Below are 21,820 nucleotides of genomic sequence, written 5' to 3'. Positions count from 1 at the left end.
GTGCGGATGGGACGAGACGGTGGGGCAGAATGTAAAGCATGACATTTGTATTTAATATGCATATGTGGCTGAGAAGGGCATCGCGGGAACGATTTATTGTTTTTGGCGGGTTTATTGGGAAACACATGTGAGACGCTTCCCTGTTTTTTTAAATGGCGGCACCGTGCAAACCTTGGAAATGTGGACACGTACAGAAAATAGTGAAGATGTCACACTGCGAAAGATTCATGTTTTGAACACAGCGTTCATTTGTTTTGTATGAGAAACAGAACTGCATGCAGAGGACACTCAATACTCATCAATCAACACGAGCCTACACTCACAAAACACAAACATACAATACACAGTATTGCAGCCTCCCACTTGCGAAGCACACACATTTTCTCCTGTTCTCCTAACCTTGGACGTATCCTTCAGTAAAACGTAGAATTCTATTACAGCAGACAACAGTGCGGAGGGCCCTCTGAATTCTTTAAAATCTCACTAATTACTTGCTCCCTTTCTTCTGCCACGAGATGAAAAGCAATTTTCTCCTCTCTGCAACCTCCCTATTCACCTCTTCATCACTCCCCCTCTCTTCTGCCACAAAACTTCTGTCCTTGACTTTCTCTACAGAACACATCTCTCATCATGAGCATTTCCATGGAGACCGGAGTGCTTATTACATTTCTTGTGTGGGCAACATGGCACAGGAATGTCTGCATATGTTGTTTTAACTCTCACTGTATCTGCCTCTGAATAAAAAAAGCATCAGCTGAGCTCGTGAACGTGTCGGGGAGGTTCTGCGTTTGTGTGTAACTACTCACCAGGCACTGGCACTGCTGGCAGTTCTCCACCCATGTGTCCCCACTGCCGTAGGTGAGCAGGCCGTTCTGGTGCAGGCACTGGCTGCTCAGTCGAGGATCGCACTCCGGGCAGCAGAACAGGTCGGCGTTGGGGTTGTCGCAGTCGCAAACCATCCTGCGGCACATCACCTGGCCGGCCTGAGTGCGGGTCGGGGGGGGGGCAAAAGCAGCACATGTATCCCATGAGCACGATTAAACACTGAACACAGGCAATGAGCACACACACATACACATGAATGCACAGAAAAGGCCATTTGTTTGATGGAATCGTTAAAAATTCATGCTGATAATAAAAACTGTTCCAAGCAACTGTTTTGAAACTGTATTTTATTCGGCCTCAGCTCGCACTGTATGCAAGACGCACAAGACTGAAATATGTTTCATGAATACTGATGCACAGTGGTTCTTCAGGACTTCCTTATTTATCACTGAGGTGTTTGAAGATGCGCTGCTAAGGCTGTCTTGTTGTCTCAGTGATTTAAGCTGCCTTCCACATATACAAGAACTGCTGTGGGTCTGAATTCAGCTCATTACCTTTGTCACATACTTCTCACCAAGTCTCACCTGCCACTTTAATCTGTAACTAAGGAAATAAATGTAGAAATGATGAAGGAAATAAATGTAGTAATGTTTATTCCAACCACAGTGTTGGGCAAATACATGACATATAAAAAATAATTTGCCAGCTGTTTTGACAGCTGATTAATAGTTGAGTGAATAGTGAATAGTGAAAAGTGAATTTTTAGGCAAAACAATCTTTAGTTTCTCACATGAATATTTACTGGTTTTCTTTGTCATTATTGTTTATTCCCAATCCTGTGACAAACTTTGCGTTATCTGCTTTTATATTTTTGGTCTGTCACAGTTTTCACTTTATGGAGAGAATCCTAAACTCAGTTTAGGCATTAAATAATGCTTAAAACATAGATAAAACAACCTAAAATATTGCAACATATATCAAAATGGGTATTTGTGCAAACAAAAATTTGCAAAATGCACAACAAATAAAAATGTATATCTAAACCTGCTGGTTCTTCATTACCCAGATATTAACTGCTGTTGTGTGTAATTTTTCTTAATTGTTGCCTCATTTTGGATTCTGGTCCCCTTCAATGCTGAGGTACTGCAGCGATACCGAGAGTTTCCGTACACTGATTATTTTCCCCTTCCTGCCAATTAAATAAAACTTATTCTTGAAATATTTTTAGAAATTGCAACCCCTGCTGACAGATGCACTCATCCGGTAAACCACACCCATCTGGTGCCCCACGCAGAATAAAACAATAATTTATTTGCATATTGCACAACCTCAGTCTGGACACACTCCAGTATTTGTCTTTTCTGTGATGTTTGACCTTGATTTCCTCCATCAGCTCTCCATCTAATATCCAGCTGTGTCCGCCCACCTCCAAAACAATAACATGTTTACTCCTTTGCTCCCCCAGCCGCTCGATACAACTAATTTTGACAGGCAGCTCCTCAATCTTCCAAATCAATTAATATGACTCATTTAATTAGGGAGCCATTTCTGCCCTGGTCCTTTGTAATCAAATGAATAATTTGCAGCTTGATCATTCACTACCGACACTAATCCACTATAATCACCTTCCACTACTGCCAGACACTTGGCATTAGGTTGAGTGAAACGCTGAAATGCAAAGTATGACTGGTCCGTGACCTGATAATCATGGAGAAGAAAATGCGTATGGGACGATGGAATGAGTTTTCTCGGATCAGCTGTTCCCAGATGCCTTGTCACTGTGGTGTCACAAATCAATCAAAACAACTACATGGAAAAGCCTGAGTCACTCTAGTAGACCTTTAAAAATCATTATAGATTGCTCCCGCACTTTAATTAAAATGCTCATCACAAAGACATCACTGTCATTGTCAACGTCGTTGGAACATCAAAGTTTATTGTGTCAGTGTTTCCATCCGCAGTCACTTTTTTGTCACTTTTGGAAGCGTTGCGTAGCATTCTAATATGTCCAAAAATTAATTGGTATCTTTCTTATTTGTTTGATCACTAACATGTAAAATCGGTGGATTTGTCATTTCTCAAAATAAAACATTTTTCCAAAGAAGTAGTGAAGATGTTTTGATTATGAAGGTCAACTAGGTGCAAATTTGTGCAGCAAAGTTACCCAGTTTGAATTAGAAAATGCACTACTATCAACTGAACTGAACTCAACTGAAGCAAATTAGCCGAATTTTGGTGCAAACGATTGATGTCATAACTGTTGATGGCTCTGGGTTGTAATGCTACCACGCAAGGTGCAAAGGTGGGAAGACATTGGTGCTTTATCCGTCGACGCGTCGAGTCTAATTGAAAAACTAACAATAAAAAAATAACAACAATGCATCGGCCGTGGCACCGCTATGCTTCCGTATTTTTCAAAATGCCACTGATTGGTTTGAGGGGAACAGTATGGTTACGGGACAAAACAAGGTGACATTTGTTGCTGATTGGCCCTGTGGGAGATGGCATCATTCATAGGGAAGAACAGGTTTACCACTGCTTTGTTATTCTTTGTTTAGACACTTGGATAGCGGAGAGAGCAAACAAAGAACAGAAAATTCAATCACAGACCAGTCGGATGCACATGCACAGACAGGGAGAGGGAACATCATTGCTCGTCTAACACTGACACTGAGCACACTCCCTCTGTTTCCCATCCATCTACCTGAGCTGTGGCTTTTCTCAGTCTGTCTCTCGTCTCACTCTGGCACTGTGTCCACCTCCCTCTGTTTCTTACCTGACAGGAGCACACTGAGCACCGATCACTGTCCAGCACCCAGATCTGCCCACTGTGCTTGACCTTGTTGTCATGGATACAGTCGCCGGTGCAGTTGTGCCCGTGGGGGCACCGGCAGTCATAGCCTCCCTCCAGGTTGAAGCACACTGTGTCGTTGGCGCAGGTGTTCCTCCCTGTCTTGCACTCATTAATATCTGTGGGGGACCACAAAAAAAATGACATCATGCATATGCTCAGCACAGGTGACAGTTTATGCATGACTTGTGGAAATGGATTGTTTTTTTGTTGTTGCTGTTGTTTTCTTAGTAAAATGGTGAAGGTCAATGAAAGGCTTTAAGTTCAATAAGCACGTTTGTCCTCTTGACCAATATAAGACCTGTTCTCTCAACCAACTTGCTAAACTTCAAGTTTGGTGTCAAAACTTCAAACACTGCTGCCCATGTATTTCTTCTATGTAGTGCTATTGTAACTAACTTGAACAACATATCAGCTAAAAAACAAATATATACAACTTTCAGAATTCCAGTTATAACAACCTGTCATGTTTGCCCTTTGTAATACATGATGTTTATTGCATGTATGTTTCTCTCTCTCTCTTTCATCCTCTCTGTCCTGTCTACCCCTTCTTCTCCTCCTTCACCCAGCTGACTATCAGCAGGATAGTTCTCCCTTACAAGCCGGGTCCTGCTCAAGGTTTCTTCCTGTTAAAAGGGAGTTTATCCTTGCCACTGTCTGCTTGCTCGTGGGTTCAGGCTCTGGGTCTCTGTAAAGCATCTAGAGACAATTTTGATTGTATAAGGTGCTATATAAATAAATAAATTGAATTGAACTGGATTGAATTGAACCGTAAAATGTAGCAGTGCAACATTTTTCAGATGTTGGGGGAAACACAGAGTACACCACTGCAATGTAACCCAGAAACCTACTTTTGGTCAAATTATAACTTTGCTTTGTGAAATACAGTCAGGTTCGTTTTTTGAGAGTGCCTTTAATGTGCTTCTTTTCCTGCCTCTACCAACTCAAACTGACAGCCAACTTGGGGTCAACGAGCAGAGCAGCGTTAGCACTATTGTTACAGGGAATGGTTCGATGTTACTGCAGATTGAGGGTTTCTCTTTTGACAGCTGACACTTCTTCTGACGGGCTGTATCAGAGAGAATGTTCTAGAAAATGAACGGGCTGCAAAAGGCAAGCTGACATTTTGGGAGGAAAACACACTGATAATGACATACCAACCCAATCATGCCATCACTCCACACAAACTGTAACAAAACATCTTATAAAACACTAGTCGAGTCAGTTCCTGATGCCCGGTGACTCATATTTTGAGCAAAGTTCTGTTTAATTAAAAGGAGCTATTTTCTGTGCTTCCGTCTGTACCTGAACCCCTCAATTCTAAAGCTAGAAATGAAAGAGAAAAAAATCAGTGATTGGACAGAGATGTGAAATCAGGAGCCATTTGATGGAAAATTAATGAGGTATTCATTTTTGTGGAGCTGTAAGATGCAAAAAGGTCATATTCTTGCAACTCTAAAAGATACGAACCAGAATTTGAACCTTATTTGGGTGATAGAATTGTATGCATGTATCAAAACATCATATTGTGTTAAACAGATTTTACATCCAGGTGGAAGCACAACTTCATAGACACATTTTAAAATGTAAATTGTGTACATAAATATTCAAATTTAATAAACATGTTTGGGCTTAAGCTATCCTGGAAAAGGAACAGAAAGATTCTTTCACATTAAAATCATGCTTTCATGACATGAAACATTCATGATATCCAGCACATATATGAGAATTTTTTCACAGAAAAATCACCTGTGAATTAAATGTTTTCATATACCTTATATCTCACATTTTTCCTCCAAAGGTGTGTTTTACATGCAAGAAACAGACGACTCATATCTCCTGTGTTGGCTTCTCTACACTGTGCGCCTGTAAAATTCAGACTAGACTTTAAAGATAAGAACTGCATCCTGGGATCGTAAAGTTCTGGTTGGATAATCAGGTACTGGATGTAAAATAATTCTCCTCCTCACATACAAAGCCCTAAATGGTCGAGCACCATCTTATCCCAAAGAGCTCGTAGTACCTGATTATCCAACCAGAACTTAACCCAGGATGCAGGGTTACTTGTGGTTCTTAGAGTCAGCAAAAGTAGAACGGGACCCAAAGCCTTTAGTTTAGTATCAAGCTCCCTTCCTATGGAATCATCTTCTGGCTTTGGTCCGGGAGGCAGACACCCTCTCTATATTCAAGAGTAGACTTAAAACCTTCCTTTATGATAGAGCTTATAGTTAGGGCTGGCTTAGGCCGGCCCCTAGTTATGCTGCTATGGGCTTAGACTGCTGGAGGATCTCCCATGATGCACTGAGCTTCTCTCTCCTTCCACACATATTCATATCCCATCAATGCATGTCACTAACTTGACTTTTTCCCTGGAGTCTTTGTGCTTTCTCGTCTCGTGTCTGGACCTCCTGCTGTGGTTCTGCTCGACACCAACGACTGTTATTACCACCTGTACTATCAAAATACCACTATCATACTAACAAAGTCATTATTGTTAATACTGTCATTATCATTTCTATACTATATACTCCGATGCTACTATACTACATACTGTTGTTCACTCTCTCACTCACACTCACACACACAACCCAACCGGTCAAGGCAGATGGCCGCCCACATTGAGGTCTGCTCCGAGGGTTCTGCCTTTAAAAAAAGGAAGTTTTCCCTCGCAATTGTTGCCAAGTTCTTGCTCATTGCTCAGTGACAGAGTTTGGTCTACACCTGCTGTAACTGGAAAGTGTCATGTGACAACTGTTGTTGTGATTTTTATTCATTTATTCATTTTCTATACCGCTTATCCGTCAGGGTCGTGGGGGGACTGGAGCCTATCCCAGCTGACTAGAGGTGAGGTACACCCTGGACTGGACGCCAGTCTGTTGTGATTTTGTGCTATATAAATAAACTGAATTGAATTGAAGTATGTTTTTTGTGATAACATTTTTTGTGTCAAATGTTAAATTAAAAAAAAAAGTGATTTATGACTTCATTGACTTTGATCCCAGTTGCAACCCTAAAATCGAATAAAAGAAATAAAACTTTTTCACCACAAGATTTATATTTGCCTAAAGAGAGTGAAGGTTAGCCCCTTACCTACACACGATTCCCCATTGGAGGAAAACAAGCCGTTGTCATGGTAGCCATCACGGCACTCACAGTGGTACCAGCCGGGCAAGTTGACACAAGTGGATTTACTATCACACTCGACAAATCCATCTGCACACTCATCAATATCTGAAGAGGGGAGAAAAGTAGAGCAATAAGACATCCATATACAGTCACTATCATGTTGCTTTCAAAATATGCTCTTCACAGTGAAACTGGCTATTGAGCTCCATTCTTGCCTGGTAGGCATTTTCAGCAAGACTGGTTCATAATTGACAAAACAGGAGTCCAGCATATGGCCGAATCTAGTCTGTAGGCTTTATTGATCAAGCGCAGTTGCATAACAGGAGAAGGACATCTGTATCAATAAAAGATAGCAGGGAATGAATGAATCTAATATAACCAGCCTATTCTTAGAAGCCAGAGATCGGACAGGCTTGTGCTTTGAAATGCCAGTAAAAATCCAGTGCAGTCTAATCCGCCAACACACACAGGCAACCATTTCAACTCTGAGGTGTGTGCGTGTGCACACTTTCACTGAACTTTGCTTGGACCCAAGGAGGTTCTTTGAGATGACGCACAAAGAAGCTCAGCAAAAGGGCTTTGACACACCTTCTAAGACATCCTGTGGGTGGCTGTCAGTAGATGGAGCTGATGTTTGCTTTCACATAGCTCCACTTAGAAATATCCTTGACTCTGCGCTCCTCCTTCAGCTCTTGTCTTTCACAAAAGACTTAGATTACATGCCTCTACTTTTTCTCCCACTCTGTCGTTCTCTGTTATCTATGTTTCCTCATTTCTCTTTTTCACTCTCTCCCTCCTCCTCCCTCTGCTTACAACAGGCCAATATTCAAACCCTTTATTTCTACAAGCAACCCCGCAACTTTCTTACACGCATCAGCCAGGAACGAATCCAATATAATTTTCAACAATGAGCATAATACATGGAGAGAGAGACAGATTACTCTGATATTTCAGCTAACATTTAATTAAACTAAGGGCCAGGCCCACATGAGAGGGGAAATAAAGCCTGTTATTACACAGTAGGGCTAAATATGTTAGGCCCAGACATGCACCGTGATTAAATGTGTCTGCATAGCCAGTGATGGCTTTTTTATGATTGTGCATGATGCATGATGCTCTGCTCTCATTATGAAAATGGCAGCGTGCCATGTCTGACCTTATCCACGACTGCCTGCAACAGTATCCCCCACAGAGCGACTGGCAGCCGGGCTCATGGTCCCCCACCGCCCGGGCGGTAATGGGATTAAGATCTATTGGCTAATGAGCCCTCAGCCTTTTAATAGAATTTCTGCAGCAGATTAACCGTTGATCAAATGTCCCGCAGATTAGGGCCTTATCTATTTAAAAATTACCCGCATTTGTCTGAGTCACAGGTTTGCTAAAAAAAAAAAAAACCTACAGCATATTCCCTTTTTCTGTGTTTCATGATAGCCAAGTTCACAGAGCTCTGTGTGTGTATGAGTGTGTGTGTTTGCGTGGGGGGGGGGGGCAGACTTTAAAGTGGAGGCTTGCATTTCACTAATTACATCAGTTTACTGAGAGCAGAGGAGGACCTAATTTTCTCCTCTTAGGACAGCAATGCTGGGTTAAAAGGACATTGCCTAAAGTCGACAGCAAATAGCACAACAAGCCTATCTTTGAAAATTAATATAACTTCTGCCCACTCATGAAGAGAAATATCCAATGCTCTTTGTTGCGCGTGAATTTCAGTGTGATAAAAGAACAGGGAGCTTTAAAAGGGAAAAACTGGATGAGGTGTATTGCCAACATATTAAATAAAAAATCACGCTGAATTTGTTTGAATCTTCTTCTTCTCCACAATAAAGCTGCATGAAACTGTTCAAAGCGCAAGCAAGCAGTCAGATACTATTTATAACAGACACTGATAGTGAAGTCTAAAAATATGCAAATGAGTTATTTTCAGCCAATTTCATTCAGACCTTTTAAAAGCTTGACTGTCTGGCTATAACAACAGAGGGGTTACACCCTCAACAAAAAGATTTGTCATCTTCTCTTTTTTATCTCAGCAAAACCTGTCAGCTACAATTACTGCATGACGTTTCTGAGAGGGCTGTCAAATCAACTTTTTAAAGTGTCGCGGTGTTTTAGGACGTCGAAATTCACACCTTCGACTTGAAAAGATTGGACGCGTGAGGTGCAGCAAGAACGCAACATGCTCGCAAAAGTCTCGCCTGTTCTTTTCATCTCTTGTAAATGATAAGAGAAAATCATTGTAATTAAATCATCTGCAATGACAATCAGACGAGGGCGCCGCCTGGAAGCTCTACTGTCTCGGCTGAATCATGCGGCTTTTGCTTTTGTTGAATCATGGATGCGGATGGTGCAGTATTTTCACTCGTGTCATGTTTTTCTTCTTCTCGCTTTGAAAAAAAAAAAAAAAAAGAAAGACTAAACATACATAACAACATAAAGCTCTCCGTCTCTCCCTCCTGGAGAGGTCAAGGCCACAGAGGAACGATTATTTTGAAGTTATCTTGCGGAGTGAAAGGGCGTGGGAGCAGACAGAGAAATGCCGACACAAAGAGAGGGGTATGGGCCAGACCGGTAGGAGGAAAAAGGAGGAGATGGTGAAGGAATAAGCGAAGGAGAGGAGAGAGAGAGACGACGAGACAGACTGCAGTTATCCTACTCGTTATCCTGAGTGGCAGCCTGGAAACAAGGGCTCTATTAAGGCAGCTCTCGGAGGACAAAGTGAGGGAAAAAGCGGACGGACTTTCCTCTGCACCCTCCTGGGCTCGTTATGCTACTCTTCCATGCACAATCCTCCGCCTTCACCTTTCCATGTGTCCTTTTTTTTTTTCTCACTCTGCCTGTCTGTCTCTGCCTCAAAGCTCAGGCAAAAACAGAGGTGCCCTGATCATCACCTTTCCTCATGCCTGAATTTTGGTCTGTCTTTGAGCAGTAAAAGGAAGCATTCAGAATTTAGTCCAGACTGCCCTTCGTCTAGTCATCCCTCCCTTTCATTGTCCCTCCTCCTGCCAACCTTTTCACCTCATCCTTGCTGTCTATTCTGATCCTGGACAGGCACAGTTCTTTGCTTGTACCTCTTCTTTCACTCCCGCCACTTCCCTTCCCGTGTCTTTTTCCTTCTTTGACTAACAGACAGTCATGGGGGTTGAGATGTCGCTCACTGCAAAGCCTGTTATTGCTGCCACACATACATCTCCTGTGCAGTTACCTAATTCAGACTGATTACCATTTCCACAGATAAACCTGATAGACTCCAGGAGGAATCGTTCAGAAACATTTCTTGATCTCAACTCAACTTTCCCTCTTGCTCACAAGTCAAGGGACATCTGACTTGCCCTTCAGTCAGATGTCCCTTGACAATAAGTGTATTTCAAAATGAGCTGAAAGTGCTTTCACAAATGTTTTTAAGTCAGTAACGATGTGAACAAAGCTTTTATTGGCCTGTTCATGGTATAGCCAATAAAAATATAGAAACAGATTTCAGCTCCTTGCTCTTTTTTGAACAGTAACGTGTAATTGAGTGATTGTCGCTGGTCCTCAGTCTTCATTAACAGAAACAGCTCAACTCAAAAAAAATCAATCAATCATCGTGAAGCCCGAGGCAAATTGAGTTACGCACTGGGTTCCTGAAGATGAAACAGACACTGAAACGCAAATCCATATCTGCAAGCACTTGAGTGGGAAAGTGGATGAGTAATCATGGTAAATTGGAAACAAGCCTTGTGAACAATCAGTAGCTGCAAGTGCATAAAGAATGCCATCACTCTGCATCACCTACCCAATACCTTTAAAGTCCCTCCTGCATTTTACGTACAAACAAAATCACAAATTGTAAACCGCTCTATGCAATCAAAAGGAAAAATGAAGGTCAGACTGATTTAATTTTCAAAGCAAGAAAAAAAGAGAAATGCTCCTCTGGACTCCAAGTCTCATAGTGGGAGGACAAATGCATGTGTTTGACTGACAGCAGGGCCAACAGGTGCACCGAGATAATGTAATATAAACAAACATGTGTATGTAACAGTTACCTGGTAACACAGCAGAGGGAGTTGTGTTCGCAGCAGCATCTAAAGCTGCACTAATCAATATACTTGTGCTAATATTTGTGTGGCTCATGCAGACAAACACACGGAGAGTTATCGCACCAGAAGATCTGTTGGACGTTGTAGCATGGAGGAGGCGGTGGAAACCAAAACAAGTCTAAATGGGCTTGAACGTTGGTCCTACATTGATCAGATGCTGCGTCTATTGCAAAGCAACAAACTTGCTGAAACATTCAGATTCAGGCTTCAATGTAAGCCTGTAAAATTATGTTAGCTATGCATTTTTGTTTACTGCCTCATTCTGCAAGTCAAGTTGCAAAATAAAATACAGTACCTGCCTATGTTTGTAGATAAGGGGAGGAAGAGATTAGCCAGGAAGATAATGTGGGCTGTGATTCCAAGTCTATTTTTGTGTTGCACAGCAGGCTGCTGTCTGGCTGTTAGTCAGTGTCCCTGTCAGTCAATAATAGAACAGTTTCAACTGCAAAGACGTAACACAGTCCACATACATGCTCCGCTTTTGGATGCTGTTTCTCCTCTCCCTCTTAACAGAGCAGGTCCGTACGATACTGCAGCAAAAAAAAACAGGCCATTTAATTTCCACTGGCCTTTAGAAGCACTGTAGCTGTCCAGCTCCCAGTGCTCCCAGTGTTCACTGCAGTACAGCAGCAACAGCAGCAAGCTATCCCTGGGAGATGTGTCATTTAGGTGGAAGCAGCAGGTTGTGCTCAGCTAAACGACAGCTCCGGCCATTACCAGGGCCTAATTAAGACACACTAATTACGGGTGATGGAGTGAGTGCTTTGTGAGGCCGTCTCTAAATAAATAATGAATACATAATCACTGTGCTTAAACAAGCCGCTTGAGCTTAAACAGTCACAGGCCCCCGGGCCTTGTGGGTAAAGCGCAGAGCAAAGGAGGGAGGGAGAGAGGGAGAGCTGCAGCGATGCATCATGGGAGCCGTCAAGGGGGCGAAAAAATTAATATGGTTTTAAATATTCACTACCTGAGCCTCCGTGTTGGGAAGGAGGTGCCCAGGGGAGATTTAGCTGAGATGAGGTTGTGATGGGTTTTTTTTTTCTGCTTTTTTTTCTTGCCTACCTATTGTATAATACTCATTGTGGTGTTAGCTGTTTAAAGTTATACAACTGTAATGCATCAACAACTGCAAGCAGCTCTTCTGTTCTGTGCAGTAAAACCTGGACAGACCTGTTTTTCATGCAGATCTGTTAAAACTCACATCTGTATGTCTTAAGACTTGGCATTTATATTCCCGCTTGTGTGACTCTTGTGTCTGTTTGTCTGTCTTTTGTTTAGTCTTTCAGTCTGCTAAGTTTTTATCTGTCTAGTCTGTTGATTTGTCTGCAACTCTGACAAGCTTCCAGTCAATGTAAATGAGGTCTGAGGGAACAAATTGTTTGTCTGGCCCCATTTGTCTCTCCATCCTGGTCGATATGCCAGGGTGACCTCAGAGCTCCTCGCGCCTTCACTGACTGCCTTTCCTCATGAACTCACTGACCATCCACTTGTCTCCTCCCATCCTCCTCCTCCTCCTCCTCTTCCCGATCATCTTTTTATCCTCTTCCATTTTTACATGTTATTATAAATCACCTCCATTTAGCTCCACCTGTTCCTCAACTTGTCTCCGCTCATCTGTTGGTACCAAATAATTAAACATCCTCCACTTTCTTCTCAACTGTCTTCTCCTAGACATGTCCTTTTTGCCTTTTTCTTCTTCCTATGTTCAACTTTCTTCAACTCTTCAACATTCATTGCTTCCTCACAGAAAAGGCTGTAAAACCTCACTGAATATTTCATTGGCAAATATGTGGAAGCTCTGATGAGAAGGTGCTGTTTCACTCACGTAAACAGAACATTTCCCTCTTTAAATCACTTCCCTTTATGAGAGTATCATTTTAGAAGAAGTAGAGTGCGAAAATGAGTTTTTCTTTCCAATGAAACATCAATTTACAGTGTAGGTGTATTGCACCAGGGCTCTCTGTTGGTGCTCTTGAACATAACCCTCCAGGAGGGTGTAGGAGTCACAAATCTAAACTGCATCATTAAGACCGAACATAAAAATCTTTTATCTCTCTCTCCTTGTCCTTACAGAAGATGGTTGATGTTAACGCGGTCTCAGTGTGATTCAGCAGGGCTGATTAAAAGTGCTCGTGAGGACACGAGACTGCAGGTGAATTGAAAGATGAAAGCGAGAGGTGCGTCCATCCAAAGCATCTGATCAAATGCTCCTCTCCTTGGAGAAGCCCACAGCGCTCTTTGAGAAGCTGTATGAGGCCATCCGAGGATAGCAGAAACGGCCATTAGTTTTGAATCTGACAGCGTAGTGACAGAAAATTTTAACTTGTGGCCAAGCACCCTAACAAGCTTAGAGGAGCTTGAAAGGAGAAGATAATGAGCTGAAACTAAAAGAAATGCAAAGGATACATCCCCATTCATCTGATAGGAACAGTTCAGCACATTAGTCAATAAACACACAAAACAGAAGAGGGTGTTCATAGGATATTCGTAGTCCAATTATTTCATGCAGGGGATATCAGCTCCTTCAAAATCTTTACAGTCCAGGGCCCTGTGAGTGAGAGCTAAGATGATCATAAAGCCCTTACGAATGTGCTGACAATACCTTGCTAACAACAAGGTATTTACTAAAAGCATCATAACTAAAGATGCTCTCAAGATTCGTATCTTTCAGATGCAACTGCAGCACGATTCATATCATCTGTTTATGGTTTGGTTAATTTCATTCAATCATTAAGCTTATGCTTTTATCAAGTCCATTGTGATGTTCTCTGTGTATAAAATGGTGTTACGCAACATCAGTTAAGCTCTTTAAATGCAAATAAATAAATAGCCCTACATTGCCAAGACAAGGGAAATGAAATTACTAAGGATAAGAAGAATTTATTTGACCTGCTTTTCAGATAATTAATTATAAAATTGTTGATTTGTATCAAATGGCCCTGAATTGCACATAATTATAGCTACCAATTCCCATCACCATTCTCCTCTTCACTGGTTATGCAAAGGCAGACGACAGTAATGATTACAACCTTCACAATTATAACTACATTTTGTAGTGTAGTGGTGTGAGCTACTGGATTTTGGCAACTTTAACAACAAACAGTACGGGTATTTTGTCCTTGTTTTTAGTCTTCAGTTTTCAGTGCACCCTTGAAGTTAAAGAGTTTCTGGCTTTCAATCTTCATTTCCTACTCCTCCTACTCTCAATTTTAGTCCCCCCCTTTTTTTAAAAAAAATTATCCAAACAATTCTGTGTTCAATTTGGGCTTAAGTGCAACATCTAGCAGCTAATTTACTTGAAGCACATCAGGTTTATTTTTTACACCTCCACCCAGTTAAGTCAGGCTACATTTTACAAGAAGTGCATTTTACACTGATCAGCCACAACATTAGAACCACTAAATGTGAAGGGAATAACATTAGTCTTCTGCTTACAATGCAATGTTCTGCTGGGTAACCTTGGGTTCTAGCAATCATGTGGATGTTCGTTGACACGTGCCCTCCACCTGAACACTGTAGACCAAATACCTATCAGGAGGCCCCACCCTCAATGCACAGAATCCAAAGGATCCAATATTCCAGTGCCGGTGACCACAAAATACCCCCAGAGGTCCAGTGTCCCTTCCTTTGACAGGTCAGAGTTGTTTCGGCAGCACCTTCAAAATATCAAGCAGGTGGTTTTAACGTTGCGGCTGATCGTTGCATATGTCTTTAGTATCTATAATTGCATATTATAATTGTTTCCTGTTACACTCAGTTGTACTATGTTCCAAAGACAGTCAAAATCAAGAAGCTGCGCATTTGTATTTTCTCTTAAGTGATGCACGTAACCGCTAAAATCGATCTATAGAAGAAAGGCAACCCACGGGAACCTTGCTTCTCTGCACTCAGCGAATGTTACAAGAGAAAAATGACTTGCAGATAAACACAAATAATATGGAAAACAAAACTGAGTCACACTCAGATTGTACAGCAGCTGCAACCTCAACAAGATACAGTGAGTGTTTATGTCACCACGTCAGAGGTAAGTTATCAGATTTCACTCATTCCCTCTGGCATTTGAGCAGTTTTCTGTTAAAAAAATAAACAACAAAGACTTTAACAGACATATTAGGTGTAACTGTGAAACATCCTATAGCTACAGTAGCACATTTTTATTCTCGATTTCTCCAGATCGGTAAAGAAAATGAGCATCCATTTTACTGAAAAACAAACCTAATATTCCAGCATTTGCCCATCTCTCACCCAAGCGCCATACACACAACACTGCTAGCCTGGGGCTATAATGTTGACTATGCGCCATGTTCGGGGCACACATTACATGGCTGGCCCTGCGTACATTTATATCCATGACTGAAGTGTGTGTGCCCTGCTGCAGCTGTATCCTGCATAATTCATGATGTGTCAGAGTTCTCCACTAGCTGGTGTCTGTCTGTCAGCACTGTGTGTCCCCTGTCCCTCCTCATCCACTCCCCCTGAATGGTAATGACAAGCCACCAAACACACACACACACAGAGTCACAAATAGATCATAACACAAACAGAAAACACATCCACACACATGTACATCTACACAGGGACAAAAGCATACACAAAGTAATACACATACAACAATCCAAAATGGGGAGGCAGGTTGAGAATCTGCAAACTGTTACCATCTCCTCATATTTAAATGTGTGTGTGTGTGTGTGTGTGTGTGTATGGGTGTGTATCTGCACTGCCTTGAAGAGCTCCTGTTCAGTGTCTGATGACAGGCCGTCAGTCTGCCGCAGCAGAAGCAGCAGCAGCATTGGCGGCAGCAGCAGAAGTGGTGGAGTCCCTGGGGAGGCCTCTAAAAGCTCACAGGGTTCTGGGGGGTGGGGAGCCCAGACTTAGTGAAAGCTTTTCCATGTTCATCCACCCAGCTCTGCTTCTCCTCCAGTGGCAGCACAGACTCTGCCAGCCTCAATCGCATCCGAATGCAGCCGAAAACTCACTAACCCCTACCCTCTAACCACCCATCTCTTTCCTTGCATTGCCAATTTCCAAATCGCTGCATCTGTCAGTTTTTCCCGACATCTCTGTATCTTCCTTTCCACTTCACCTCCTCTCACTCCCCCCTCGGTTGCTACCCCCTTTCCTCTCCCTTCTCGTATTTTGCATCTGTCACTCTCCGCGTACATCTCCATCTCTTCTTCCCAAACTACAGCTCTCACCCCCTACTCCCTCCTCCCCACCAGTAGAGAGCAGTATATCCAACAGAACATTAACCCCCATACATCTCTCTGAGCTCCTTCAGTAGACACTTGCCTCACTGGGAGCTCCTGTCACACTATAAGAAGACAGTGAGAAGGAGTCCCCTTTTCACACTGAATGACTGGTGAAATCTCTAAACAGTGCCAGAGGCTTTAGCCCTGCAGCATGGGGACCCTGATGGTGGTCCTGGACTATAAAACATAGGAAAAAAAAAACAAAAAACAAGCATACGAGGACAGTAGCTGTCACAAAGCTGACTCGGACGGAAAGGAGTCAGATTGAGCGCGAGAGGAGAGAGACAGGCATGCACACTGAAGCGGCAGCTGTAGCGACAAACATCTTGTCGCCTGAGGCATGAGGAGGAGCACGCAGGAGACTCGACGTGCTTGTGAGAGCTTGTTTGTGTTCGCATCCTCAACATTCTAATCAGACTTCAATGACGAGAGGAGAGGAGCCTGAAAACAGAGTGATCCCTGAGCCACCAATCATTCAGTCCCCGATTCCTTTCATGGTGTGATTAAGGTTTCGGATGGGGAAGATTATTTGAAACCAGTTGGTTTCAGTAACATTTAATGGGTCTGTTCAGACGAAATTACAGTGAAACATATGTTTTCTCCTCCACCTAAATACAACTGGGGTGAACAGAAATGTGTTTGTGATGCTCGCAGTATTAGAAAAATGAAAGCCGGAGAAACATTTTGGAAAATATGCTGGTCCGCTTTCTTGCCAAGAGTGAGATGAGAGGGCTGATGCCACTTATATCTGTTGGTTAAATATGCAGCCAGGAGATGGGCTGGTGGAGCACTGATAAACCCATTATATGCACATAACACCTCTAAAACCAGAACCTGTTGTTTTTACATTTTGGTTTTTGTGTGGGATATATAAACAAGCCTGGCCTGTGAGTCAGCCTAACGGTTTCCCCCTGTTCCGAGTCCCTATGCTGAGCCAAGCAAACCGTCTGCTAGCGGACACACATGAGAACGGTACTGATCCTCTCATCGAACACAAGAAAAATGTTGAACTATTCATTTAGAACACTGAAAAGTGTAAAACCACGGACCTCGCTGTGAAGTAGTGTTTTCTCTGAAACATGTTTCTGAAGGAAACTTATAAAATCTCTTCTGAGCTTACCAGAAATGTAGACACTGATTCTGGAAATTGCTGTTGACCCATGCACGGTCAATGATCACAAACAGAAAACACAACAGTCTAATCCATGGACGTATATCGGTCACTTAAGGTGAAACAAATTTATTTTAATGCAGTGAGCGCCATGAACAAAATTCAATTCACTGCATAAAATTGGGTTGAAGGCAGAAATCCCAAATACCTGGAGAAATAAAACTTAGCATTTGCATGAATATGTAACATTATGATTTCATTTGTCTTTACCTTTTGTGAATACCAAATAGATAAAAGGGAAAAAAGGAAACCAGGCATACTTCAGGAATATTAGCACCAAGCCAAAGATGCAGTTCATTAAAAACTATTTTTTATTTAGGGCATCTAAAACGCTGACCGGTTTTGACCTGTACTGTCTTCATCAGGTTGTGGCTGGAAAAAGCAGGCCATTAAAAAAATGAGGAGGCACTGAGAGCAACGGGGCACAAACCTTGTGCTCCTGATGCACAGTTGGGCAATTGATGTTCAGAAAACAGTCGAGGGACACTTTTAAAATAAAGAAAAGGTCAAGAAAATCTGTATGTACATGTGTTTTCTATTTTCTGTGTTCATTCACTTAGTATTGAGTACTGGCTTAATGAGAAAGCCAAAACCTGGTCACTCTGACGCAGTTAAAACTGTGTGGAATTTATGTTTTTAAATTTTACAGCAAAGAAATGTGCTGAGATACTGAGGGATTTCTAGAATCACCTTCGACAAACCTGCTGTACAACATTTCTCCTTTGATGGACTATCCTGCAATTGTTTTTTGGGTAGCAGGACGCGCATGAAAGAGGGTAAGGTTAGCGAGTGAGACAAAAGGAGAAAAGGAGGGATTTTAAACACTACAGAAGGTAATGAAATGTGTGATTGTCTGGATGGTGCCATTACTAAGAGGTCCTCAGAACCTTCTGTGCTGCAAAATGGTGAGGAGGAGTCATTACGGTTAGGTGTGTTAACAAATTCTCAGTAGGACTAAGACGGGAACACACACACACGTACGCACACACACACACAGACACACTTCTTCCTCAGCATCTCTGAGCAGCACCGTAAGGAAATTCATTTACTTTAAGACGGGCAGTAAAAAGGACGCCTCGTAAAAAAGGTCCTTTATGTGCAATCAATACCTGAACCAATGAGCAAGCAGAGAGGCTCAGTTTCCTTCACTCAAACTGTCATGACTTGACTTTATATGAGCCTGGCCGCTTGTCTCCTGAAGGACACTAGACAGAAGGCTGAAACGGGTTATGAGAAAGGCGTTGCTGCTATAGATTAGACGGGCGGTGCATCTGGCGCAACCTCTAGGATTATAGTCTTTCTTGGTTACCTTAAATCACCAGCACTGCAGGGGAAAACACACTGAATAGAATCCGAAAACCCAGAGTCTTATCGCAGTGTTGTGCTTCACATATTTCCACATAAGAGAGCAAGTGGTGATACGGTCTATGCTATAAACACAGGCTGACTTAACCCTCGGCTAAGCTATCTCGCCCTATCGGATACTGTGCATCAGGAGTTTGTGCAGTTGTAATTTGGATGTGGCACGGAGCCTGTGAGGACGGATGCCACACTGATTAATATGGGCTGTGATATGAGGTAATTCCCATACTGCTTCAACTGCAGTTCAAATCCTCCATCGGGCCACTGGAAGAGGTACAAGCTCATTATTCACCATGGAGTGCAGACCCACACAATCTGAGGCTCGCGCGCACACACGTGTGCACACACACGCACACACAGTGTATATAGCAGAGTGTGAGTGCTGGAAACATTGCAGCATTTACAGATCAGCTGTTTTGTCAGGGTCAAACCAAAGAAATGCTACAAAGTAAAAATTGCCTTTTTAAACAAGAGCCCGTATATGCCAAGATAACTATAAGAACAACTTTTATCTCAGGAGCCTTTCAACGGTAATCTCTCCGTCTCTTTCCGTTTGTCCGTTTAACGCTAGATCTGAAGGAAGCAAAGCACCCCCTCACTTTATGTCACCTCCTCTCCGTGTTCCTCGTCCCTTCTCACACATTCAGGCAGAAGTCTTCCTTGAGCTATTTTTGTGGAGAGAAACGTAGGAGTGGAGCTAAAACGAACTCTTACCTGTCTCGCATCTCTTCCCAGTAAATCCTTGCTGGCAAACACAGTTGTTAGGTGAGACGCAGGTTCCTCCATTCTGGCACAATCCGTCACACATAGCTAGAGGTAGACCAGAAGAGACGAGCAATTACTCACTAAGATAAACGAGCATTAACTATGTAATTAGACCAGCAGCAGCATATGTATTTGCATACAGAATAAGAGCTAATTTGGCGATGTGATTCATTACAGGCTCTCAACAATATTATTTCGCCTGATTAATGGAACTCACCAAGGTTAATTCAAAAATGTTCATTATCCATGCATAGGCTGTTAGTTAATGTGTCCCCAAAACACAGAGAAGTCATTGAAGTTGACAGAATTCAATGGAAATAAATGAAATGCACACACAAATCTGCATCGCACGAATAAAGACTTAAGAACAAAAGAATCCCTGTCCAGTGAAAGGAGTACCACACACTGCTTCAGATTGTTAAAGGGGCACTTCAACAATTTAGTATTGCACTTTATTTTGATGAAAATGGTCAATAGAAATCCTGGCTTTTATTGATAAGTTTAGGTCAAGATCCAGAAGTGCTGGATGTCACATAATGCAACCGTGTGTCTTTGTTCAAACCTTCCTCCTGCCTTGTCAAGCCAAAGACGAGCTAAACCCGATGACTTCATAATCATCAGAGATAGAACAATAAAATGAAGCTGACAGAAGCCAATAAACTGATTAGTTTATTACAGAAAAATAATCTGCAACTATTTATAACTGATTAATTGTTCAAGTCCAATTTTGCCCACTATTTGCTCCTTTTCTGGGTCTTATTTAATAGATGATTGAATAAAATTTCACTAATGATAAGTTTAAGCTGTTAACTGGGGGAAAGAAGCATTTAAATGACATTACATTGGGCTTTATGAAATTGTGATGGACACTTTTCACCATTTGCTGATGTTTTTTAGACTAATAGACATATTTAAAATGAAATTGATCATTTGTTTTGGTTGCTTTATCAAATTTTACAAAGCTCTTCCAGAGCCACAGGAGACATTATTAAACTGTTTTCACAGGATGTGTAGACCTCCCCATGATGAATAAACTGATCCTTGTTTGTAAAATCAGTGCAGTTCCCCTTTAAATAGATTTTTAATCAAGGGATTGATTAGCCAGGTAAGGTCAAGTCAATTTCCTAGTACGAGCACAGATTACAAATAGAACAGCTAACGGAGGGAAGCTCTCATCGAAGCTGGGTCACAGAACGCTTTGCGGGAGCTGCCTGTGAGAGTAAAACCAAAGTATAGTGGAAACATTAACCACAAACGAGAGACGATTCAGCTTTGTGAATACGCCTCAACAATGGCTCACTAGAAACATCTGTGATTGAGGCATTTTACGCTGACATCCCTGACTAGTGAGGTGAAATCTTTATTTTGTGTGACTGATTACGCTTTCAAAACGGATATTACAGTGCAATATTCAAGATGCCATCACAAATCGTTCCTTTCACAGCAGAGAATGCAGTCTGTTGATGTTTGGTGCAAAACCTCATTTGTGTATTAACATGTTACAATGACAGCTACAGTGTACACATTCTGTACAGTGTACAGACTTATGTGTACAATTACATTCATTCAGACATTATTAACCTTGTTAATATGTCCATACTGTGTTATTTTTTTCATATACTACAAGAAATATCTTTGTCAGTCAAAGCCACGACTAAGCCAAGTTGGTACTGCAGAGTACCAGTGACAGTCTGAGAAACATGGATTCAGACAGCCAGACTTTCATACATATCACACCTAAGGAACCAATCGCGACTACAGCCAAATGACTGGTACCAGAGGAGAAGTCAGGTGTGACTTTGTATCAATATTGTGCATTATAACTTTCAAATCAAGTCAAAGCTTCACTGTTTTTAAAATGATGGCAGAGACGTGTTCTGTTTTCGGTTGCAAAGTTGCAAAATTAGAAATGTTGGTCCTTCTGGATCACCGAAAGGTCGGAAAATCCAACAGCCAAACTCCCAGAGAAAACATTGGTTTGCAGAAGCCTTTTTCCATATGTGGAAGCCCGATTCTGTTCTATCCATTTATCCTGAGGGCATAGCGAGTACAAGCCAAAAATTTGGTCAGTTTATGCTCTTGTGTTTTATCTGTTGGCTTTGTCCAAACAAATCTGCAGCATGCTAGATAATGTTAGTCAACGTTAGCCAGCCAAGTTCCACTGTGATTCATGACAAATGCTGACAGGACATTTTGCATAGCTTGGGGATGTCACATTACTCAAAACAGTGGGCTACTTAGATAAGGCACAGAGTGATTTTGTTCATGGGTAAACAGAGATGAGTTTTTAGGGGTTATCATTACCAGGAGAGGAACTTTAAGGATTAAGGATTATACCCTTTAGCAAAATGGCACTTATACTGATGGATGATTTGAAAAACTTGAATGGCAGATTTTA

The 21,820-nt window shown here is 42.0% G+C and overlaps 1 protein-coding gene across 4 annotated transcripts in view; it reads right to left on the bottom strand.

Moving 5' to 3' along the window:
• nell2a (neural EGFL like 2a) overlaps nucleotides 1-21,820 on the bottom strand; it is a 79,575-nt gene that overhangs the window by 5,210 nt on the left and 52,545 nt on the right. For all 4 annotated transcript variants that reach the window (XM_046394272.1, XM_046394271.1, XM_046394270.1 and 1 more), the window contains 4 exons: nucleotides 19,372-19,467; nucleotides 6,767-6,907; nucleotides 3,602-3,795; nucleotides 807-983 (listed from right to left, as the gene is read on the bottom strand). In XM_046394272.1, coding sequence (XP_046250228.1) covers nucleotides 807-983; nucleotides 3,602-3,795; nucleotides 6,767-6,907; nucleotides 19,372-19,467 — 608 coding nt within the window. The remainder of the gene's footprint in view (nucleotides 1-806; nucleotides 984-3,601; nucleotides 3,796-6,766; nucleotides 6,908-19,371; nucleotides 19,468-21,820) is intronic.

The sequence above is a fragment of the Scatophagus argus genome, chromosome 7 (assembly GCF_020382885.2).
Source record: "Scatophagus argus isolate fScaArg1 chromosome 7, fScaArg1.pri, whole genome shotgun sequence".
In the NCBI taxonomy this organism is placed as follows: Eukaryota; Metazoa; Chordata; class Actinopteri; family Scatophagidae; genus Scatophagus; species Scatophagus argus.
Note: the sequence above shows the minus strand (reverse complement) of the source record. Positions and strands in the feature narration are given on the sequence as shown.